This window comes from Gossypium hirsutum, chromosome A09 (genome assembly GCF_007990345.1).
Source record: "Gossypium hirsutum isolate 1008001.06 chromosome A09, Gossypium_hirsutum_v2.1, whole genome shotgun sequence".
NCBI lineage: Eukaryota > Viridiplantae > Streptophyta > Magnoliopsida > Malvales > Malvaceae > Gossypium > Gossypium hirsutum.
This window is the reverse complement of record NC_053432.1, coordinates 79,252,120-79,275,131: the sequence shown is the minus strand read 5'-3', so window position 1 is coordinate 79,275,131 and position 23,012 is coordinate 79,252,120. Positions and strand designations below refer to the sequence as shown.

Here is a 23,012-nt window from a genome sequence, read left to right as displayed (position 1 = left end):
AGTTGCATTGTCAACCACAGAAGCCGAGTACATGGCTGTAACAGAGGCTGTAAAGGAGGCTATTTGGTTACAAGGTATGGCTAAAACCTTGGGGTTGGTTCAGGAGCATATTAACGTGTATTGTGATAGTCAAAGTGCTATTCATTTAGCAAAGAATCAAGTCTATCATGCACGTACAAAACATATCGACGTACGATTCCATTTTGTGCGGGAAATTATTGAAGAGGGGAAAATTTGTCTTCAGAAGATCAAGACTGCAAATAATCCCGCAGATATGATGACCAAGGTGGTAACAGCAACCAAGTTCGAACATTGTTTGAACTTGATTAATATCCTGCAAGTTTAACAGTTGAAGAAGGCACTATCAAGTATTGTTGTCAAAGGCAGAAATAATTGTGTGAAGATAAGATTATCCTAATCAAATCTTCAAGGTGGAGATTATTGGAACCCACCCATTGTTTGAAAAGTCAAAAAGGGTGGGCACCAAAAGTAGAAAGTAAAATTGGTTGGCAAGTTGGGTTAAAAGTTGGCATGGGATAATTGCAATTTTGGTCCCTAATTGTATAGAGACATTGCAAGTTGATCCTTGAACCTCAACTATAAATAGGCCTAACCATTTCTTACTTTCTTCATCCCACACTTGCCATTCTCTACTTAAGGCAATTGTTCTCTCTCCCTATTTGTAAACTTTCACTTGTATTTTTGGAGTGAAATATATTTGGTAGTGCCTGAGGACGTAGGCAAAATTTGCTGAACCTCGTTAAAATTCTAGTGTTCTTTATTTTTGTTCTGCATATTTTGCAAGTGTCATTGTAGTGATTTATTGTGCTATTAAATTACGATAGAGGGATATTCTGGCTAGGAAAGATCTGGTATGTAAGCGATCCTCGTGATCCACCTCTCTTTCCTGGGAATTGAACTTAGTGTGATTTTTCAGTACAATAATTTTACTCTTTCACACGCTTCCGCGCAACATTCACTCATGCACACTACATAGAAATTTGAATTAGCAATTAAAACCCATTTCAAGAAGCAAAACCTATATTACATTTAAATTATGAAATAAAGAAACAAGGTTGCTCGTAATTAAAACTGCTTGATTTGGATCCATTTCCCTTTGCTTGGAATAGCTTCGTGTACCAAGAACAACTGGTAATATCCAGGCGGTGCCAATGCCGCCGTTTCTGGGGCATTCCCTTCCACCAAATAGTTCCCCGAAGAAGTCTTCTTCACTTTATTATTGAATGCCAAAACTAGCAACCTTTGGTTCATTGCAATTGAATGTGTAGTAAAAGAAGAAGCCACCATTGTTACGAACAAATCTGATAGAATAACACTCCCTTCTAATGTGAATTCTAGAGAGATTTTCTGCTTAAAACCAATTTTTAACCCTGGGTTTACCGCAACGATCGATGGCCGAGGCTTTGTTTTGGTGAAATATGGGGGATAAAATGCTTCAAGGCTGAGTTCAGTTGGATAAAGTGCAGAGAAGTTGTAATTAATGTTAGGATTGCTGCCGCCGACTAAGACTCTACCGTCGGACAGCAAATGAGCAGTTGAATGGTAAAGTCTAGGAATCAAAGATGGGGCTAAAACCTCGAACCTGGTGCTTTCGTCACTGTTTCGAGGGTCGGGGCGGTATAAAACTGGGTTCAGAACAGGGTCTCGTGCAACACCCCAACCAGCAGTGCCTTTGGCCGCACCATTTATGATGAGAATGTCGCCGGTCGGTAACATGATCATGTCGCCCATCACTCTGTTGATCGGCATTTCCTCCATTTCCCATTCCGGAGATGCCGCTGTAATTATCAAGCGACCACAAGATTTTGATGCCGGAACAAAGACTCCAACATTAGCCTTCTCATTCGAATCCGGGGCTGTCCCACCGCAGATTAAGACCTCAGCATCTGGGGTACTAGTGTTATTGTCGCTATCGGTGGTACTAAAGAGTTTCAAAGGAAGAAGAACAGAGGATCCGGTGCTAGGATAATTGCGGGAAACCCCACCAGGCATTACAGGATAGCTTCTAACCACCTTATTGTTAATATAATCGAGTAGAATCCCTCGATCATTGGCGAAAACGAAAAGATTTCCGTCGGTCGACAGATGTAGAAAAGGGTAGAGATTGTTGGGGACCAACGCTGAATTTCTTGTCTCCTTTAGGAAAGGAAGTTTGTAAAGTATTCGATCGGAACCGGAGAGTTTTGGAATAAATTCATACGTGAACTGATATCGTCCACCCACCATAATGATCTTTCCATCGGGTAAAACTTGATTAGAAGCATACCACCTCGGTGAAAGAAGACCATTTTGATCTTCTTCCCAATCACAATCCATGCATGGCTTGAAATACCGAACAACTTTTTCACCAAGTCGATAACCACCACTTTGCACTAACGTACCATCGATCGAAAATGCGCCCGAAGAACACCACGTTTCAGACAATATAGTCAGTGGCCTAACAGCTCGAGTTGCCGGATTGAACTCAACGGAATGCGCATAACAATCGGATGATTTCGAGTCTTCTTTGATGCACTTCCCGTGCGGAAGAGTAATGTTGGAAGGACCGAACTCGGATCGGTCGAAAGTGACAATCTTCTCATTGGGTAACAATGCCATATGCATTGCCGAAACTCCGATGCTTCTTTTCAGCAGTTTCCATTTCCCTTGGTAAGATTGAGCGCCTACATTGAAGACTGATGAACAACATACCAAGAGCATGAATATGAGGATTTTAGGGTCCATTATTTTGCGTTTAACTTGAGGAACCGACATGAATTGCTCTGAGTGATTTGCATGTTATAAGGAAAGAGGAAAGGGAAGTGAATTAATGAGAAGAAAACTTGCTTTGGTCATATGGTATTCCCTTACAGATAAATTTAACATTGAATAAAAGATTCTAGTTGGCTATATTGAGATATTGGACCGTGAAAAGACTACACGTACATATCTTAACTGTGACTCGGTTCATGTGCCTGATCATTGTAGAATTGTCGAAAGTAATTAAATGCATGAATCTAATATGTTTCGCTGCTTTACGCCAACATTTATATCTCTCAGTAAATTCGTTTCAAATTGAATAGTTGGTTTCTACCATCACTTTTGGGTGCAGTGGGAAAATTATATGAAAATTAGATTTTGAATGTGTTATATTTAAAGTAATCAGTTTATTAAAATTGATTGTAATTTAGTCACCATAATTACATTTTACCATTTTGAAGGAAGAGTGAAAATTAGGGGTAATTATGCGGATAAGAATTACCACAACTACAATAAATTCATATGGTTCCAAGCACACCCTAAAAAGTTTTAAGTTTAAGAAACTTTTTTATACAATAATATTAGTGTTTTACTTTTAGGACATATAATCATAATTACGTGCTTTTTACTGATCACCTTTACATAATTTAATCAAATATTATTTCCATCACCTACTAAATATTAACCAAAATATATATTATTTATTGTAAATTAATTATACTAATTTTAAATAAATGACATTATATTTATTATTAATTATTATACTTGCTAAACACTAATTCGTGATGACAAAAAATATATGTTTAATTTTAGAGAAATAATGCTAGAGTAATTAGGTAAAATTGTATGAAATTTTTATTTTTATTAGTAATTATGTTTTCAAACATCTTTTTGGATTAACATAATACAAGCAAGGATTTGATTTTAAATTTTATTTTTTATATAGAGTTTTTTTCCCTCAATATTATTGACAATTATTTATAATAATTAATATTTTTTTGAATTTAAAATCATATCATTGTTACAATTTAAGTTACTAAATATAATATAGAAAATTATAATCAAAATTATTATTGAAGACGTAAGAAACTTAATTTTTGTTTCACAATATGGAATCCATCGTCCTTGAGATTGCCCTTTCGAATTGGCTCCACTTCTGCTCCAATGTCCCAGTATATCCAATCGACATCCTCACCAGCCCCGGCGAGATACCGGCGAGGGCCTTCTCTTCTGAGTTCAATTCACTGCTGGTAGTGCTACCGGAGCAAGACATGAGAGTCTCGTAATAACCCAAGCTAACTGCTATTAATCCAAATTGAGAGCTGTTCTGCAAGTGGTGCATCAGCCTGTTAGCTTTCTCTTCCGATTCCATGTCGACACAAAGAAGACCGCCGAACCCATAGCCCTTGTTGGCCATGGACTTTAATAGGTGGTGTTGAGGGTGATCCTCAAGGCCTGGGTACACGACCCTTAGACCCATTTTCTTCATTCTAGTAGCATATTCCATGGCTCTGAGGCAGTGCTCCTTCATTCTCAGGCCCAAATGAGGTATCCTTTCAGAGAGTTCAAAGGCAACCTTGGCGTTCATGGTCGGCCCTAGAAGCATCAAAGAACCTTGGTGAAGGTCCATCATGGAGTTCAACAGGCTTTCAGGACCACAAACAGCACCTGAAATTTCCCATTTTATTGCATTAACAAATCTAATCCAATATTAATAAACTAATACGAATATTGACTAGTTGTCCAAACGATACTTTTTACTTTTCCACTAAAATTGTCAAATTTAGAGCATTAAAACTTTAAGTTGGTATACAGAATTTATCAGAAATATAATACAAAAATGCAACACGCGTCATGCGACATGCTTTCCAGGTGATCACTAATGGCATCATTCATTGGGTAGATAAGTTTCCCCTCACCAAACCTAAAAAGTTTGGTTATTTTTGTAGAGCATTATTGTCATACCAGAATAGACTATATTCATTTTCCATTTTATATGATTTTCCAATGTAAGACATGTAATGGTACATGAGAAAAATACGATAACTCGAACCTGCAATAACATCGGCCCCACCGCTTATGAACTTGGACATACTGTGAACGACCACATCAGCACCAAGCCGAGCAGGGGAAAGAACCATGGGAGAGAAAGTGTTGTCTACAACCACCATGGTTCATTTGTCATGTGCTAGCTTGCTTAGCTCCGGAATGTCGGCTACGGTGAGTGCTGGGTTGGAAATTGACTCGAAGAACAACACCTTGGTCCTTCTTTCAACGATGGCGTTTTTCACGGCTTCGTGATCGGTTATGTCCACAAACGTGGTCGTGATGTTACAGATTCTGGGCAAGAAATGGGTTAAAAGTGCATGGGTTCCTCCGTAGACGGTCCCCGACGCCACCACATGTCCGCCGCTGCTGCAGAGTTGCAACATTACTGATGATATAGCAGCCATACCTGTTATCACGAAATCATATTATTAACCTCGAACTTGACGGTTGTGATAATACTTTATATGCATATATAAATTATAATTAGACGTTACCACTAGCAGTGCAATAGGCAGCTTCGGTTCCTTCTAGGGCTGCCATCTGACGACTGAGATTTAAGACGGTGGGGTTGAAGTGACGACTATAAATGAAGAAATCACGATCGGGGCCCAGTTCACCAGTGAACATGCGGCGCATTGTCTCAGGTTCCATGACGGTGAAGGTGGCGGAAGCTTCAATGGACATGTTAACGCCACCATGCTCACCGAATACATGGCGCAGGCTGGCTAAGGAGGCAGCAGGATCATTTTCCCATGCTGTTGGCAACATAGATTTCTTGGCCACGAATATCTCATCATCCCCTTCAAAGCTATCAGCCGCTGCGGCTCTCTTCATTCCGGAAATTCCAAATTCACAGCTACGGGTTTCTGCTATAATTAAGTATTAAGAAGGATTGATTAACGATGTAAATGGCAATAACAAAACTGAAGGATTAATTAAGATTGTTAAGAAAGAAAGAAGTGGTGAAGAGATGTAAGGGTTGGAAGCTATATATAAGCAAAGAACTGAGCTAAAATGACGGGGTTACAGATTTTGCAAGCGAGAGAGCATTATGAAAAAATAAATATCAAGTGGGATATGTCTAAACGAATTTATATTCCTATAAAACCAAAGTCGAAACTCACATTAAACAACTAGTGTAAGGAGGATCGACTTTATATAAATAATTACAGGGAGGGATAGTATGAAATAAAGATGTTGCATTGTTTTGTATTTTTTATCAATTATTTAATGTTATTTTAGTTTTTTTTATATTATTGACATATAATTTTGGAACTTAGATTTGGAGTTCAAAGTCCAAAATTCAGTGTTTAAGATGTAGGTTAAAAAAATTACTAAAAAAGTGTCAATAATAAATTGTATTAAATAATTAGTAAGAGATATAAAATGATGTGTGTCTATGTTTTATAGAATTTTTTTAAAAATTAATTACTTAGTAATTAATCCACGTTTAATTATTGAAAGACGACAAATAAACTTAAGCCGCTAATAAAGATTTTGCCCTACTTGCGGTACCATTTATTGAATTGATCTAAGGGCGAGGTGTGGTTCTATTTAAAGACTTTCTTTGTCTTGTGTTATCAGATTTATTGCTGGGTTTTATGCCATGCATTGAGATATGGGGTTAAGTAAGAAGATAGTGTATACATTAAGGATTTAAGTCAATTTTAATAATTCATCTTTTTCATAAGGTTAATTATGATAATATCAATAAAGTTTTTTTTCTAAAATATTATTATTATATAAGCTCTTCCATCATATCAGTAATATGCTCAACCAATTAAATGATTCCATATCATTTTTCTACATGTCATACTTACGAAAAATTATTTTTTAGTAAATAAAACAGTAAAAGCGAGACACAAAAAAATTCTAGTTCAATGCGGATAGATTAGAATTTTAGCTCATATGAGAAATTATTTTATTAACTCTCCTTACCACATTATTCATAGTCTCTACCAATTAAAATAAACACATTTTTTTCACATCATATATATAGTTGGTAAGAAGAAATTGTAGATGATGTGTTTATTTTTAATTAATAAGAACCATAAATGATATGATAAGAAAGGTTCATAAAATAATTTTTTCATACTTACGTATTAGTATAAATCTTCAAGTATTTTTCATTGGTTAAATAAAATTAAAATCATTTTCCTGTTTGCTTCTACTATTCGTCTCTCTCGTCTTACCTTCTTTCCGATCAAAATTGATATTAGTATGAATATGAACCATTTATTTTCTTGTTTTTAAATTTACTTGATTTATTTTTTACGAGAATTTTAGTGTGAAGAAGCTTCGGTCTTTTACAAAACCTTGATTTTATGTTTTTCTTGAAACTACAATTTTTTTTTTATGTTTATCTTCTTCAATTAAGTCACTCAAATAGTGACAAATGGCCATTGACAAAAAGTACTTTGGTATTTTGGTTGACACCAAATTGGGAGCTTTGACAACCATTTCCCTTATCCGATAAAAATATATTAATTATTGTAGTGATTAAAATAAAAATATATCAGCACATTTATTTGATTCCAACAAATAAAATGTTATATAAATCAATCATATTATTTTTTTAATAAATAATTTATTATTTTATTTTATAGAAAAACTATACATATTCATTTTAAGTACTTATCCGCATCTATAAAAATCAATAAAAATAAGAATATATTCTCTATTATTATGAAAAAACCGAAAGCCAAAGGTTAAAATGTATTTTTCCACCGGAGATGTAATGAAATAGCGCCACATTGGAGAAGAAGAATTATTTATTATGTCACTAGTTATACGTTGGCCACGTTAAACATGTGTGCAATCGTCGATGTGACTTAAAATAAGAATTGTAATTAGCTTTAAATAATATTCCAAAAGATGAGAAAATTCCATGTACTTTCGGAAGATGGAACCGTGCAAAACGTGCATCCATAGAATCTAAAAAAGTAAAAAAGGAAGATCTCTCTGTCAATTTGGAATTATATCGGAAAAAGAAACGTTTTAGCCCCAACTTTATACTGGGCAAAGAAAAAAGGATGATTTTATGATATACTATACTTTTCGGAATGCCTAAATAATCATTATTGAAGGGAAATAGTAGGTAATAAACATGATCATGGTTCATATTGTAGATGGCAGAGGGGAGCAACTGAGAAAAGAGGTTTTGGGTGTGTAAGAGATTGGGAGGGAGTTATCTCCAAGTGTTTTTATAATATGTAGATGAGTTCCTTTTTATATATCTTCTGTATTTCTTAATTTGGTGCTATTAGGAAGTATTTATAGAAGGAAGTTGATTGAACATCGGTCATAGTCATCATACATTCTACTCTATAAATATAGAAGTAGAATAACGAATTGTTAACTAACAGTATTAAATAAAGTCGACATGAGGTGATTAAATGAAATATCGCTAATCTTGAAAAAATGATGAATTAACGGATTTTGATAAGAGTTCTTTCTTATATATTTTACTACATGTGCACTTTATATGACATGGTATTCGGCAAGATGATGCAGAAACTAAACTCCTAGCTAGTGAGGCTATGAGGCCGGACTCTATCGAAATCTATCTTCAAGTGTAGGCTTATATTAATTCGTGGAAGGATGATATGACGAAGGCATAAAAAAATTTTCCCGAGACAATGTTAAGATTAACAGTACCACTGAGTGTCAAATGTGGAGTTTGAAGAGAGATTTAAACCATAATGAAATGTCAAAAGGAAATAAATATCTATCATTTTTCTTAATCCATAATGATCGAGTCCACGTCGCCACTAACATCAGCAACATGTCAATAATCCACTATAAACGACCATCTTTGTTGTGTGGGGATGAAAAGATGTTTTAGGCGCGTACGTGTAAATAGTTAAAATATAACATCCGATAAATAATGTGAAATAAATTAATTTAAAGTAATAAAAAATTCAAATAATTAAAAATATTAATTATTTTATAGTTTGTATTGTCATTTTTTATATAGTAAATTAGAAGGTACCAATGAATTAATCTTATGCTTAATGTCTTATGCTTAAATCTATCATTTACATAAATTTATATAAAGGTTTGAAAATATAAAATCACTGTATAATAATCTATATTGATCTTTATAGATATTCAGTTTTGATGACTAACATTTTATCTTTTATATGAGATAAAAAATATTATATTTTAAGAAATTGCGTTACCACACGTGGAGCAACTAGTATTATCGTTTCACTTAATATTTCTTTTGAATCAACAACTTTTGTTTATAATAATTGTTGTTCGGAACGACGGTTGTTCGAGAATTGTTATGTTCAACAAGATTTTAGTTAGAATAATTGTCATCTAGTGTAGTTGTTATTTGAGAACAATTCTTGCTAAAAAAACTCACGTTTGAAACAAGTCAAAATAACTATTATTCAGGAAGAACTGTCATCGAAAAATAATCATCGTCTTACGTTTCAAAAGATGTTTCGCAAGTGATGTTTTACATGATACTACTTCACCCAAGTAGAAGTGAAATAACAACAAATTTTCTTTGTTTCCCAAAATTTAGTTTGGTTTCCTACCCTCACTCATTTTCCACATTTAAAATTAAACAAGCATACAAATAGTAAAATTATTATTTATAATAAATGCCTACAATGATTCTTTCTCAAAAAAAAACCTATAATAATTCTAGAAAAAAGCATTTCCATTTAATAGGTAGAAGGCAATATAAATCTACTTATGGTAAAATACATTATTTGTAGTGACTGTTGATCTAGAGATATTGGTTTCGTCCCTTAGTTGAGCTTTAGCCGTGTTCACCGCCTGTCTTGCTACTTTCTTGTTTGATTTACCATCCATTTTCGTGATCCTCCAAATCAACACATGGTAAGGCTTGTAAATAAAGACTAAACCTGTCTTTTTTACCTTTTAAAATTGATTTGTGAAAAAAATAAGTTGCTATATGTAAATCAAAACAAACAAGTAGCAACACTGAATGCCTGGAAACTGCTTCAATCGGCCTGTAACTAAAAGAATTGCAGAAGAATAGGCGGAGACGACGTAAGAAAAGTTTTTGCTTTTAATATTTTTTATTTGTATGCATGAAATCACTCCTGCTTATAAGTAGAAGTAGAGTGTTATTCTTGATATAATTTGTAAGTAAACAATAAAATTGTTTTTTATTTTAGATTATTTACGTATTGGCTCCATTAATAACGCTTGTATGTACTGTTTTACAGAAATATTCATTGACTAATTAATTCATGACATGAAAACGCAATTTTTTTCATTAGTAAAAAATAATGAACGCATGCTTTTTTTTTTTGATTGGTAAAAATACTAATATCCATTAAACCCTATGTCAATAAATTAATTCAATTATCAATAATTAAGTCAGTTCTCAAAGTTGGGTGCGCGAGAAAGTGATATATTTCCACCCAACCAAGCACAGATCCTTAGTACTGAGCTTTAGCCGCTGGTGGGGGAGAAAGTGGTGTATTTCCTTTTTGCGGCATAATAATGCGTTGGCCTTGGCATTTTTGTTGGTGGCAGCATTTGTGACTCCCTTCACTAATTTTGGGCCGTTTACAATTTTACCCATACTAAAGCTCAATTCTACCCAAACCCCTTAACCCATTTTTAAACCCAAACCCGGTTGGCCCATTTAAAACCTAAACCAACTACTACCCAAACCTTAGCCCAACAACCTAAATACCCCTAAACCCATTTACAAATTAAATCCAATACCCATTACAAAACACACCCTCAGCCCAATTAAACCTACCCAACAGAAGCCCAAACCCCTTACAACCCAATACCCATTGAAACCCTAGCACCTACCCCATCACCAAGGGTCATCTCAGCCGAATTAGCCTCCCCACTTGCCCTGACTGTCGGCCAACCACCCTCTGCACCCCATGCCGTCTGCCACCATCATCTGCTCCACCTACAAGATCAAGCAAACACAATGTAAAGGCTATAAAAGCCGAGTGTAAAAACAAAAATGGGGGATTTTTCTTTTCAAATAAAAAAGGCAGTGATATTTCCAGAATACAAAAAATGAGGTATCAATCTTTCAACAACACCATAGCAGATCGAGTATAGAAAGAAACAGAAGCAAAACAAGTGTTAAAACAGAAGGGCCATCACAAATCGGAGAACCAAACACTCTAAAATCTAAACCGAAAGATTAAGGTTTCAGTAAATCATTGTTGTTATTATGATTTCGTGCTTGTTTTAATCAGGCCCAGAAAAAGAAGAGTTGAAACTTGATCTACGATTAATCACATTTAGATCTCTTCCAAATCTTCTCAAGTTCCTTGGCAAAAGCCATTTGTCTACCAACAACAATTGTAATGTGATCTTTGTTTTCGACAACCTTAACTTGAGCACGAGGGATTCTTCTCTGTACATTGTAGCTACATTCCACCGGGATTACTTTATCGTCTCCTCCATGGAATATGGCGACCTCGCACTTTAGCTGGTTGCAGACGGTGTCCAAATAGCTGTCGAGCTTGCCGGCAGTGCCACAAATGATATTGTGAAATGTATGCCAACCAGAATTATGGGTGTGGCAGCAGAAACTTTCTAACAAGTAAGTCCTGATCCTGGAATATTGTATCTTAAGTTATGATTAAAGAAAATATATTGTAGGCTGTAATAATAAATTAAATAACATATTTATTGAGACTTCATTTCTCAACTACATTTGACTTTGGTTTCATCAAGCAATTGACTGACAAAAGTTTCATTCCACTAATTCTCACCTTTGCCTGAACGATACTCTTGTTTAGTTTTCTCATTTGGTTTCATAGTTTTTTCCTTATAGGTATTCTTCTATTTTTTATTGTAGAAGGATATTCTTCTTAAATAATAACATTAGCGAATATTTTATATGATTTATATATATCAATGCAATAAATATAAACCCACTTTAATTTAGAGATAAATGAAAATAAATGTTTTATATGGTAAAGTAAAAATAATGAGTGATAATCGCATTTTTCAAGTTTTGGTTGAAGCAAATCAATATCTGAATGATGGAGTTGTTTGAGTTAAGGTAGCTATTTTTTTTATATTATTTGTTCGTAGTATAAATTGTTACAGTACAATTCTATTTTGATATTATTTGTACAGATTGATTTTTCCTATATTAGCCAGATTATAATGTACCGATTGATAAAAAAAAGAATTTTTAAAAATATAATTTCAATTTCAAATTTTCTTATTATTTATTTTGGATTTGTTGAATTATAGATTGTTATATGTATAGTATTGATTTCTCTTTGATGGAAAATTAATCATACCACGTTTCGTTTTTTTATTAAGTGTTATGGTTAGTTTGTTGACTCTTATTTTTAGCAAGTCTCTTAGTCAAATAAGTTTGTTTAATCTTTATGAGATTATTCTATTTTCATTAGTCTGTTAGTGGAGAATCTTACTTTCACGATTTAATTTCTCTGTAAGCCTATATAAAGGCATAATGGTTGAAGTTAATAACAATGAATTGATTTTGGTTATCTTCCTCTCTTGTGTTAAGTACTCCTTCAAATTTTGTCATCAGTGGTATCTGAACTAGGTTTAGAGTGTTTTGTAGTGTGTTCCAGATACGATGTCACAACATCTGAGTGACTCCGATAGATTTGTTCAACCTACTATTCCTCACTTTGATGGTCATTATGGTCATTGGAGCATGTTGATGAAAATTTTCTTAAGGTCAAAAGAATATTGGTCTGTCATTGAGGATGGAATCCAAGAGCTAGAAGCTGGAACCAGTTTGACAAATGCACAGAAGATGGTTATTGATACATAAAAGCTGAAAGATTTGAAGGCCAAAAATTATTTATTCCAAGCAATTGGTCGTTCAATCCTTGAAACGATTTTTTGCAAGGATACGGCAAAACATATTTGGGACTCAATGAAAAAAAAGTATCAAGGCAATGCAAGGGCAAAGCGTGCACTACTTAAAACGTTATGAGGGGAATTTGAGAATTTGCGCATGCAGCCAGGAGAGACTATTTCAGATTATTTCTCCAAAACAATGACAATCGTCAATAGGATGCGTACTCATAGAGAGCAGCTTGGATATGTTGCTGTCATTGAAAAAAATTACAATTCTTATTGCCGAAATATAATTTTATTGTTTTATCAATTAAGGAATCAAAAGAACTCGATATTTTTTCCATTGATGAGTTAGAGAACTCATTAATGATTCATGAGTCAAAATTCGTTTTACAGGAGAGTAAGGAGCAAGCACTATAGGCACTATCGACTCACAAAGATTCTAGGCATGGTAACAACAAATGAAGGGGAAGAAGCGCCGATGAGAGGAGAAATGTTTGGGATCATCACATACCTGATAGGAAGCCAAAAGCTATAGACAAATCCTAGATTGAATGTTTTCGATGTCACAAGTATGGTCATTACCATAGTGAATGCTATACCAATCTGAATAAAAACAATGACGGAGGTCGAGGTCGAGGCTATTGGAGAGGGAATGGTAGAGACCGTGGCAAAGAAAAGGTAAATTTTACAGTAGCAATTGATGAAGAGGAAGAGAAAAAAGTTACCCTATTAATGGTGTGTGATTCGAATGAGGAGACTCGAAAAAATTTATGGTATATTGATACAGGTTGTAGAAATCATATGTGTGGAGACTGATCAGCATTCTCTAAGCTCAATGAGATGTTTAGAACAACAGTAAAGTTTGGTAACAACTCTCTCGTTTCTGTCTAAGGATGATGAAAGGTAAAGATCCAAACAAAGTTCTCATCTGTCCAAAGTATTTCTGACATTTTCTATGTTCCAAATCTAAAGACAAATTTACTTAGCATGGGTCAACTCCAAGAAAAGGGCTATGAGGTGATTATCAAGGATAAAGTGTGCAAGATCCAAGACATCAATCTTGGGTTAATTGCTAAAGTCACCATGACGGCCAATAAGCTTTTTCCATTGCATATCTAACATATCAAACATGACCATTCTTGTTTTTCAACACAAGAAACAAGTTTGGCGTGGGTTTGGCATTACAGGTTCGGGCACTTGAACTTTGGAGGACTGCAAACACTATAACAAAAGAAGATGGTTGCTGGTTTCCCTACATTCAGTATTCCTTCAAGAGTATGAGAAGATTGTGTTGTGGGAAAAATGCCTCGAGATAGTTTTCCAAAAGAAAAAGCCTGGAGAGCCTCAAAATAGCTTGAACTGGTTCACTCTGACATTTGTGGACCATTGAATCCAACTTCAAATGGAGGTAGGCGTTATTTTATAACATTCATAGATGATTTCAGTTGAAAGAGTTGGTTTACTTTCTACATGAAAAATCTGAAGCCTTTGTAGCTTTTAAGAGCTTTACAACGCTGGTTGAAAAGAAAGTTGGAATGTTAATTAAAGCTCTTCGCAGTGATTGTGGAGGAGAATATTTTTCTCAAGAATTTGTAAGCTTTTGTGACTCTAATGGGATCTATAGACAATTCACTGAAACTTATACTCTTCAACAAAATAGAGTGAGTGAAAGGAAGAATCGAACAATCTTAAATATTGTTCGAAGTCTCTTATGAAGAAGTAATGTTCCAAAAGCTTTTTGGCCAGAGGCGATGAGATGGAGTGTTCATGTTTTAAACAGAAGCCCTACATATGTTGTTTGAAACATGACACAGGAAGAAACTTGGTCAGGCCGACAATCGAATGTGCATTATTTTAGTGTGTTAGAATGTGTCGGATCAGAAGAGGAAAAAGCTTGATGACAAGGCTGAGAAGTGTGTTTTTCTTGGCATTAGCAATACGTCTAAAGCCTACAAATTATATAACCCCACCACCAAAAAGGTTATTATTAGTTATAATGTAGTTTTTGATGAGCAAGTGTTCTGGTCGTGGGAAGAAAATAATGATAACCAGCAGTTGAGGGAAATTCCAACTGATTTTAGTGTTGAGATCACAGAACCAACAATGGAACAACTTACAATTGAGTAGGACATGGTAAAAAAATAGAAGAAAGCCAGTGTGGATGAAAGATTATGTGGTCAGTGAGAATCAATCTGAGGATGATAAAGATCCTCAGACACTTTTTGCTTTATTTGCAGATTGTGATCCTGAGAATTTCGACGCTGCTTGTAAAGAGTTGAAATGGCAGGAAGCTATGAATGACGAGATTGCTGTAATTGAAAAAAATAACACTTGGGAGTTAACTGATCTTCCAAGAGGACAAAAGCCAATTGGAGTTAAATGGGTTTGCAAGACCAAATTCAAAGAAAATGGTGATATTGACAAGTATAAAACTCGTTTGGTAGCTAAAGTCTACAAGTAGAAATTTGGTGTTGATTACAAAGAAGTATATGCTCCTATGGCTCGGCTTGATACAATCAGATCGATGGTGGTAGTAGTAGCACAAAACTCGTGGCTGATTCTACAACTTGATGTAAAGTCAGCTTTCTTACATGGGGAGTTGGAAGAGCATGTATTTATCGATCAACCTCCTAGTTATGTGAAATATGGTAGTGAACAGAAGGTATATAGAATAATAAAGGCATTATACGAGCTGAAACAAGCTTTGAGAGCCTGGTATAGTCGAATAGATGCTTATTCCATTTCAGCAGGTTTTAAGAAGTGTCCATATGAGCATACTCTTTACTGCAAAGTTGAGAATGTGAAGATTGTTATTGTGTTCTTGTATGTGGATGATCTAATTTATACTGGGAATGATTCAATGATACTTGATAAATTTAAGCAATCAATGATGAAAGAATTTGATATGTCTGACCTTGGGTTAATGCATTATTTTCTTGGTATTGGAGTATATCAATTAGATTATAGAATTTTTATTTCACAAAAGAAGTATGTCGAGGAAAATTTAAATAGATTTGGGATGAAGAATTGCAATTCTGTGGCCACTCCCACTGAGCTGGGGCTGAAATTAGAGAAAAATCCTTTTGGTGAGAAGATTGACAGTACTTTATACAAACAACTCGTGAGAAGTTTGATGTACTTGAGAACCACACGACTTGATATTATGCATTCCGTTAGTCTTATTAGCAGGTTCATGGAACACCCAAAAGAGATGCATTTTCTTCCTGCTAAAAGAATTCTTCACTACTTACAAGAGACATTGGATTATGGGATCTTATACAAGAAAGGAGTAAAGTCTAATCTCATTGGATTTACTAATAGTGATTTTGCAGGGGATACAAATGATCAGAAGAGCACTTCGAAGGGATACAAATGAGGGGATATATTGAGGAAGGGATCACATGATGAAATTGCTTAAACTGGAAATTTACGTTTAGTTTAAGGAAGGGATTGATGGAAAATTAATCACACCACGTTTCTATTTTTTTTGGATTAAGTGTTGTGGTTAGTTTATTGACTTCCATTTTTAACAAGTTTGTTAGTCAAATAAGTTTGTTTAATGTTTATGGGATTATTCTATTTTCATTAGTCTGTTAGTGGAGAATTTTACTTCCACGTTTTAATTTCTCTGTAAGCCTATATAAAGGCATAGTTATTGAAGTTAATAACGGTGAATTGATTTTGGTTATCTTCCTCTCTTGTGTTAAGTACTCGTTTAAATTTTTTCATCACTCTTATTGTTTAATTAATGGAATAACTTTTTGCTTATTCATTTTGAGTTTGTTTAAGGATGAATTATATTTATGAAGTTTATTAAAAAAATATTTTATAAAATTAATGAATATTTCTTTGAGATTTATTTAATTTATTATTTAATATTTATAAATATTTTATATATATATCAAATAATTTTTAAAAATAATAACTAACTAGCTTGTTTTAAGCCCAAAATTTTATTTATGTAGGACTAAAGTTGGTTATTATAGTCAAGCCAAACGTATAAAAAATAGATTGATGAATTGTTTTGGTAAATGCTTGCCTACAAAAGACAGGTAAAAAGGGGAAGATTTTGAAACTCGGTCAATTGAAGACACAAACATCATGGTTTGCTGTTCCATGTGGATTATAGTTAAGGTCGTTTTAGTAGACGCGACTTAAGGAGGTGCTGGGGAGCTTAGGTTTGACGAAATTATTACCTGTTTCGGGTGATAAATTTGGTGATAAATTCCCAAAACCGGTGGTTCTTGCATATCACCAGGCAAAAAGTCCGGCTGATGTGCTCGTACCAGCAAGCAATCGATGCACCGAAAGCCATCACCGGCCACACTCGCCGGGGCGCTATTCTTCTCATGATATATTGAGTTGCTGGTTCACCCTTTGGCACTGGAAAATATGGCTGCCATATTCATATGGGATTAGAGACAATTAATATTGCTTTCCATCGATAACAAAATCGTGGAGAATAAAAAATAAAAATAAATTTACTGGTGCGAGTAGGGTGAGAGACTTGATGGATCCCGGCTGCTTAACAGCTATAGCAAGGGCTAAAATGCAGCCTAAGGAATGAGCCACAATGTGGAATGATTTAACTTGGTAAGCTTCAAGCACGGACTTTTCAATCATTTCCACATGCTCTCTTAAAGTGTAAAGCAACTCAGTTGGCTTCGGACTTCGGCCAAAACCCAGTATATCAACAGCCAACAATCTGTAAGTCGATTTCACAGTAGTCGAAAAGTTGGGGAATAAAGTTTCAGTCCAAAATACTGATGATGAAATTAAGCCATGAATGAATAACACATCTTCTCGAGCTTTATCTGTCATCACAAACCCAAATAGCAAACTTGAAAGAACCGAATAAAATTAAAACGATAGATATAGTACATTAGTAATCTAACTAACCTTTGGGTCCTTCAGCTTTAACGAAAAGAGTGTCCTTGCTGGAAGAGGTCCAAGAGTTGCAGATTTTACAACCGCAATCAGACCATCTAGGTGTTGCGGAAGCGACGATAATATTAATAACAATATTATCAGAAATATTTAGATAATTATTATGCCAACAATTATACTAAGAAAATTCCCAGTTAAATTGGAGGGGTCACAATGGTCCCGCTTAAAACCCAACAACTAGACAGAACTCACTTAGATATTTATAGCAATAATAACTAAATAAATATAACCAACATAAAGCTATTAAATAAAAGCAAACAAATAAGAAATAAAATACCAGAGTTTTAACGAGGTTCGGCCAATTTAGCTTACGTCCTCGGACACTACCAAATTAATATTTCCTCTAGAAATATTACAAAGGAGAAGATTTTGGGATAATACAACCAAAGGGGGAGGGGTTCTATATATAACAAACCAAACCCCCTCCATTTCTATCTTTTCCTAATGTGGGATATTGCCAATATTCAACAAATCTCCACCTTGGCGATATTCCACATCTTCGAACATCTTCTCATAACACAAACTTCAATAGTGTCTTCAATTTTGCAACCAATCGCCTTCTTCCCTTTTGGTAGTTGTGCCAGCTTCCACATCTTGTTTTTCTCTAGAGATTGCATTTCCTCTTCCATTGCACCTAACCATCTATAATTCTCTAAACTCTGAATGGCTTCGGTGTAAGTGGATGGAATATTATCAACAACTGGAAGTGCATAAGCTACCATGTCAGTGAAACGAGCTGGTTTCTGAATTTCTCGTCTCTGCCTTCTGACTGCAATTGGCTCTGATTGCTGTTGAGGTTCTTGGGTAGAAACCTCTTCCTCATCTGACTCTGCATCTGCCAATGAAGAATCACTAGTGGTACCTTCTGCTGGAATTACCACACTCTGCTCAAACTCCACCTGCTGCGGAGTACACTCCACCTGCTGCGAAGTACTACTCACTCCTTCTGGATTTACCTTATTCAACATGGCAGATTCATGAAAGGTAACATCCCTACTGATTATCGTCTTCTTTGCCTCTAGACACCACAAACGATATCCCTTAACACCAGCATTGAAGCCCATGAATAGAGCCTTCTTTGCTCTTGGATCTAACTTTGATTCTTTCACATGATAATATGCAATAGAACCAAAAATGCGCAAGGTGTCATAATCAGTAGCAGGTTTTCCATACCATTTCTCCAAAGGAGTCTTGCCATTTATAGCAGATGATGGCAAATGATTGATGAGATGTTGAGCGTACATCACAGCCTCAGCCCAAAACTTTCTATCTAATCCAGCATTAGATAACATACATCGAACTTTCTCCACAAGCGTTCGATTCATACGCTCTGCCACCCCATTCTGTTGCGGTGTTCCACCTACGGTGAAGTGCCTTACTATGCCACAATCTTGGCATATCTTCAGGAATGGATCGCTTTTATATTCTCCACCGTTGTCTGATCGGAGAACCTTAATCTTCCTTCCTGTCTGATTTTCAACTTTAGTTTTCCACTTAAGGAAAACTTCAAGCACCTCATCTTTGTTCTTCATAGGAAACACCCAAACTCGTCTGGAAAAATCATCAATAAAGGTGACAAAATAACGTCTTCCTCCAAGTGATGGAGTCTTGGACGGTCCCCATACATCAGAATGCACATAATCCAGAATACCTTTAGTATTGTGAATCCCAGTGCCAAATTTCACCCTTCGTTGTTTTCCCAGAACACAATGCTCGCAAAATTCAAGTTTGCAAGTCTTTGTACCTTTCAATAATCCTTGCTTGGCTAGAGTTTGCAAGGATTTTTCACCAGCATGGCCCAAACGCATATGCCACAGCTGTGTTGCCTCAGCGTCCTTCTTGGTACTCGAAATTGCTGCTGCTGTTGTCCCGACCACTGTACTACCTTGGTAGTAATACAGATTGTTCTTTCTTATGCCTTTCAACATCACCAATGCTCCTGAAGTTGCTTTAAGAACTCCATCTCGTATTGTCACAACTAGGCCTTTAGATTCTAACGACCCCAAAGAGATGAGATTCTTCTTCAACTTTGGGACATATCGTACATCCCGCAAAATTCTAGTAGATCCATCATGACTCCTCAGTTTAATTGAACCTATCCCGGCTATTTTACATGTGTTATCATTACCCATGTAAACAACCCCTTCATCTAGTTTTTGAAATTCAAAGAACCATTCCCGAATGGGACACATATGATAGGAACAACCAGAATCCATGATCCACTCATCTGCATATAATGTTGAAGATGTCATACTAAGAGAAAAGTCTGACTCTGCTTCACTATTGCATTCTGCAACATTTGCATCTTGCGGAGTCTTCCCTTTTTTCTTCAATTTTGGACAATCTTTCTTCCAATGTCCTTTTTCTTTGCAAAAGGAACATTCATCTTTGGCAACAGCTCGACCTTTGGACTTTCTTCTCTTCCCATTAGACTGACTTTGCTGACGACCTCTTGTTACCAATGCTTCCACTGCTGCTTCACCTGAACCTTTCAACTTATCCTTTCGGCGTAGTTCATAGCTATACAATGCAGCAGTTACTTCATTGAAAGTTACTTCCGACTTTCCATGAAGTAAAGTAGTTTCAAGGTACTCAAACTCCTCTGGAAGCGATCCCAACAACATTAACGCCAAGTCTTCGTCTTCAAAAGTCACATCCAAATTCAACAAATCAGCCACCAGCTGATTAAAATTGGTAATGTGCTCGTTCATCGTGGTACCAGGAACATAACTGAAACGAAACAGTCTTTTCTTCATATGTAACTTATTTTGACTGTTCTTCTTCAGAAATTTCTCCTCCAATGCTTTCCACAATTTACTTGCAGAAGTCTCTTTACTGAATGTATACTTCTGCTCTCTGGAAAGACATGATCGAATTGTACCACATGCCAATCGGTTGATGGTCTTCCATTCTTTATCATCAACCCCTTCTGGTTTTTCTTCCTCAATGGCAATATCTAGACCCTGTTGAAAGAGGGCATCTAGAAGCTCACTTTGCCACATGCCGAAATGACCTGTTCCATCAAAAATTTCCACTACAAATCTCGTATTTGCAGTTCCAATCCTCGGCAAAATGTACGAAGTGGAAGTTGTTGATATGGATGGTTTTTCTTCTGTCATTTTTGCCATAGCTTCTACTTAATAGCCACCAAATGCAGAATACCCACAAGCTTTAGGAAATGTTTCTGATGTGTAAGATCAGACTAAGCTGCAAACACAGAGCATACTACAAAACCTTGGCTCGGATACCAATTGTTGCGGAAGCGACGATAATATTAATAACAATATTATCAGAAATATTTAGATAATTATTATGCCAACAATTATACTAAGAAAATTCCCAGTTAAATTGGAGGGGTCACAATGGTCCCGCTTAAAACCCAACAACTAGACAGAACTCACTTAGATATTTATAGCAATAATAACTAAATAAATATAACCAACATAAAGCTATTAAATAAAAGCAAACAAATAAGAAATAAAATACCAGAGTTTTAACGAGGTTCGGCCAATTTAGCTTACGTCCTCGGACACTACCAAATTAATATTTCCTCTAGAAATATTACAAAGGAGAAGATTTTGGGATAATACAACCAAAGGGGGAGGGGTTCTATATATAACAAACCAAACCCCCTCCATTTCTATCTTTTCCTAATGTGGGATATTGCCAATATTCAACACTAGGAACCACATTGCCTCGAAGCATTTCAACAATGGTGGAGTCAATGGTGAAAGTTGATGTCACCGTTGTTTTCTTCGCCTTGTTTAGGTCATTAACAATAAACTTGGAGAGCTGGGCAACAATGGAAGGACGAGAATAAAGGGTATCCGAGATGTCCTCCAACTGTAACTTGGTTGACGTGAGGCAAACAGTCTTGGACTCGCACTCTTCCGAAACCAAGATGTTTTCACCTTCGATGATGTGTTGTTTAGCAAAGGAACAATAACAAGGTTTCCATTGGGATTCAATCCAGAAATCAATAACTTTGTAGACAAAACATAGAATGAAATCAACAAAGTCGAGAACACAAAAGACAGCAAAGCTGACAGCATTATTCAGAATTTCCCCTGCTAAGCTCAACACCCATACGAGTCTAATTGTATTAAGCTTTACATCCATTTGAAGAAAGATGAAAAAAAATGTGGAGGCAATGAAATCAACGACTGCAAATTAAAACCTCAGCCTTAACTAATAACCATATGCAAAGCCAAATTACGGAATAACTTAAATAGAAAGCCAATGATGGAATATGAATGGGTACTGTAGGTCCAATGAGCCAGCCATACTCCACTGTTTGACCTCATTAGTGTACAATTTTCCCAATGTTCCAAATTTCCCAGTTGGATAATAATATTATGTTGAAAAAAATGTAAATTTGAACAAAAATGAGATACTTGTAGGAAACCGATTCTAACTTGGCTCCAACGTTTGACTCATTTTTATCTTAAATACATTTTTTAAATGAAAGAAATTTCATCTGTTCACTTTTTAAAATTTTAATTATTTTTATTCATAAGAAGGATTACACTGATATAAAATTTAAATGATTTTACATTTATTCATAATTTTTTGTACAGTTAATATTTTAACAATTTAACTGTCATCTATGATTCTCCATTCATGTAATCATACATGTTAAGTTTAACATAAATTAAAAATTTATAACTATTTGTTTTATGTTAAAAAAAAACTTTCAATCCTTGAATATATATTAGTATAGACAATATTTTAGGTTGATGTGATATAAATATTAGATCGATAAAAAGAAGCTGAAAACCAAACAGGAAATGAAACCCCAACAGTTATAAGTGAAAAGTTACAAATAGTCCAAAAGTTATGTTACTTGATTATTAATCAAGAGTTATCACTATTTATAGTGACGAGTTATGCCTATTATTACCAAAAGTTATGTCATTTAATTAATAGCAAAGAGTTATAATTATTCAAGTAGATATGTATTGAATAATTATTTTATACATGGATTTACATAATTAGAATAATATTCTTTATTTAAATTATTGAATATAATTAAAATATATTATTTTTTAATTTAAAATATTATAATAAATCATTTTCAAATCATAATTAAAGCATTAGCATATTCAATATACAATATAGTTTTATTTTATATAATTAATGCAAAGTGAAATTATTCAAAACAATAACTAATTAACATAAATAACTCTAATACTAATTAAGTGATAACTAATATGCTTAAAATTCTATTCAAGTAATAACATCAATAAAATTAGCATAACCTTTTTAGCTCATAATTATACATTAAATTATAATTATTTTTAAATGTGTAATTATTATAATTTCTATTAAATATAGTTATTTTTAAATGTAAAATTATTGCCATTTTTATTTTTGCATTAATTTTTATTTTTAAATATGAAATTAATACAATGATAAAAAATAATAGATATTTTTATTAGTGCAAA

General features: G+C 34.7%; 4 protein-coding genes across 4 annotated transcripts; all 4 read right to left on the bottom strand.

Annotated features, from left to right (window-relative positions):
• Positions 1 to 935: 935 nt before the first annotated feature.
• LOC107930232 (aldehyde oxidase GLOX1) lies at positions 936 to 2,797 on the bottom strand. Its single transcript, XM_016861822.2, has one exon. The coding sequence runs from the start codon at positions 2,773 to 2,775 to the stop codon at positions 1,087 to 1,089; it is 1,689 nt and encodes a 562-aa protein (XP_016717311.1). The 5' UTR covers positions 2,776 to 2,797; the 3' UTR covers positions 936 to 1,086.
• Positions 2,798 to 3,755: 958 nt separating this feature from the next.
• On the bottom strand, positions 3,756 to 5,431 carry LOC107930227 (methionine gamma-lyase-like). The gene is made up of 3 exons (XM_041077004.1): positions 5,304 to 5,431; positions 4,814 to 5,215; positions 3,756 to 4,428 (listed from the first exon to the last, which is right to left on the bottom strand). The coding sequence occupies exons 2-3, from the start codon at positions 4,929 to 4,931 to the stop codon at positions 3,863 to 3,865; spliced, it is 684 nt and encodes a 227-aa protein (XP_040932938.1). The 5' UTR covers positions 4,932 to 5,215; positions 5,304 to 5,431; the 3' UTR covers positions 3,756 to 3,862.
• On the bottom strand, positions 4,935 to 5,643 carry LOC121203267 (methionine gamma-lyase-like). Its single transcript, XM_041076228.1, has 2 exons — positions 5,304 to 5,643; positions 4,935 to 5,215 (listed from the first exon to the last, which is right to left on the bottom strand). The coding sequence occupies exons 1-2, from the start codon at positions 5,641 to 5,643 to the stop codon at positions 4,935 to 4,937; spliced, it is 621 nt and encodes a 206-aa protein (XP_040932162.1).
• A 5,408-nt stretch (positions 5,644 to 11,051) lies between these two features.
• Positions 11,052 to 21,969, bottom strand: LOC107930228 (probable lysophospholipase BODYGUARD 3). Its single transcript, XM_041077002.1, has 6 exons — positions 21,249 to 21,969; positions 19,454 to 19,475; positions 17,521 to 17,606; positions 17,107 to 17,435; positions 16,818 to 17,017; positions 11,052 to 11,384 (listed from the first exon to the last, which is right to left on the bottom strand). The coding sequence occupies exons 1-6, from the start codon at positions 21,685 to 21,687 to the stop codon at positions 11,057 to 11,059; spliced, it is 1,404 nt and encodes a 467-aa protein (XP_040932936.1). The 5' UTR covers positions 21,688 to 21,969; the 3' UTR covers positions 11,052 to 11,056.
• Between the last annotated feature and the right edge of the window lie 1,043 nt (positions 21,970 to 23,012).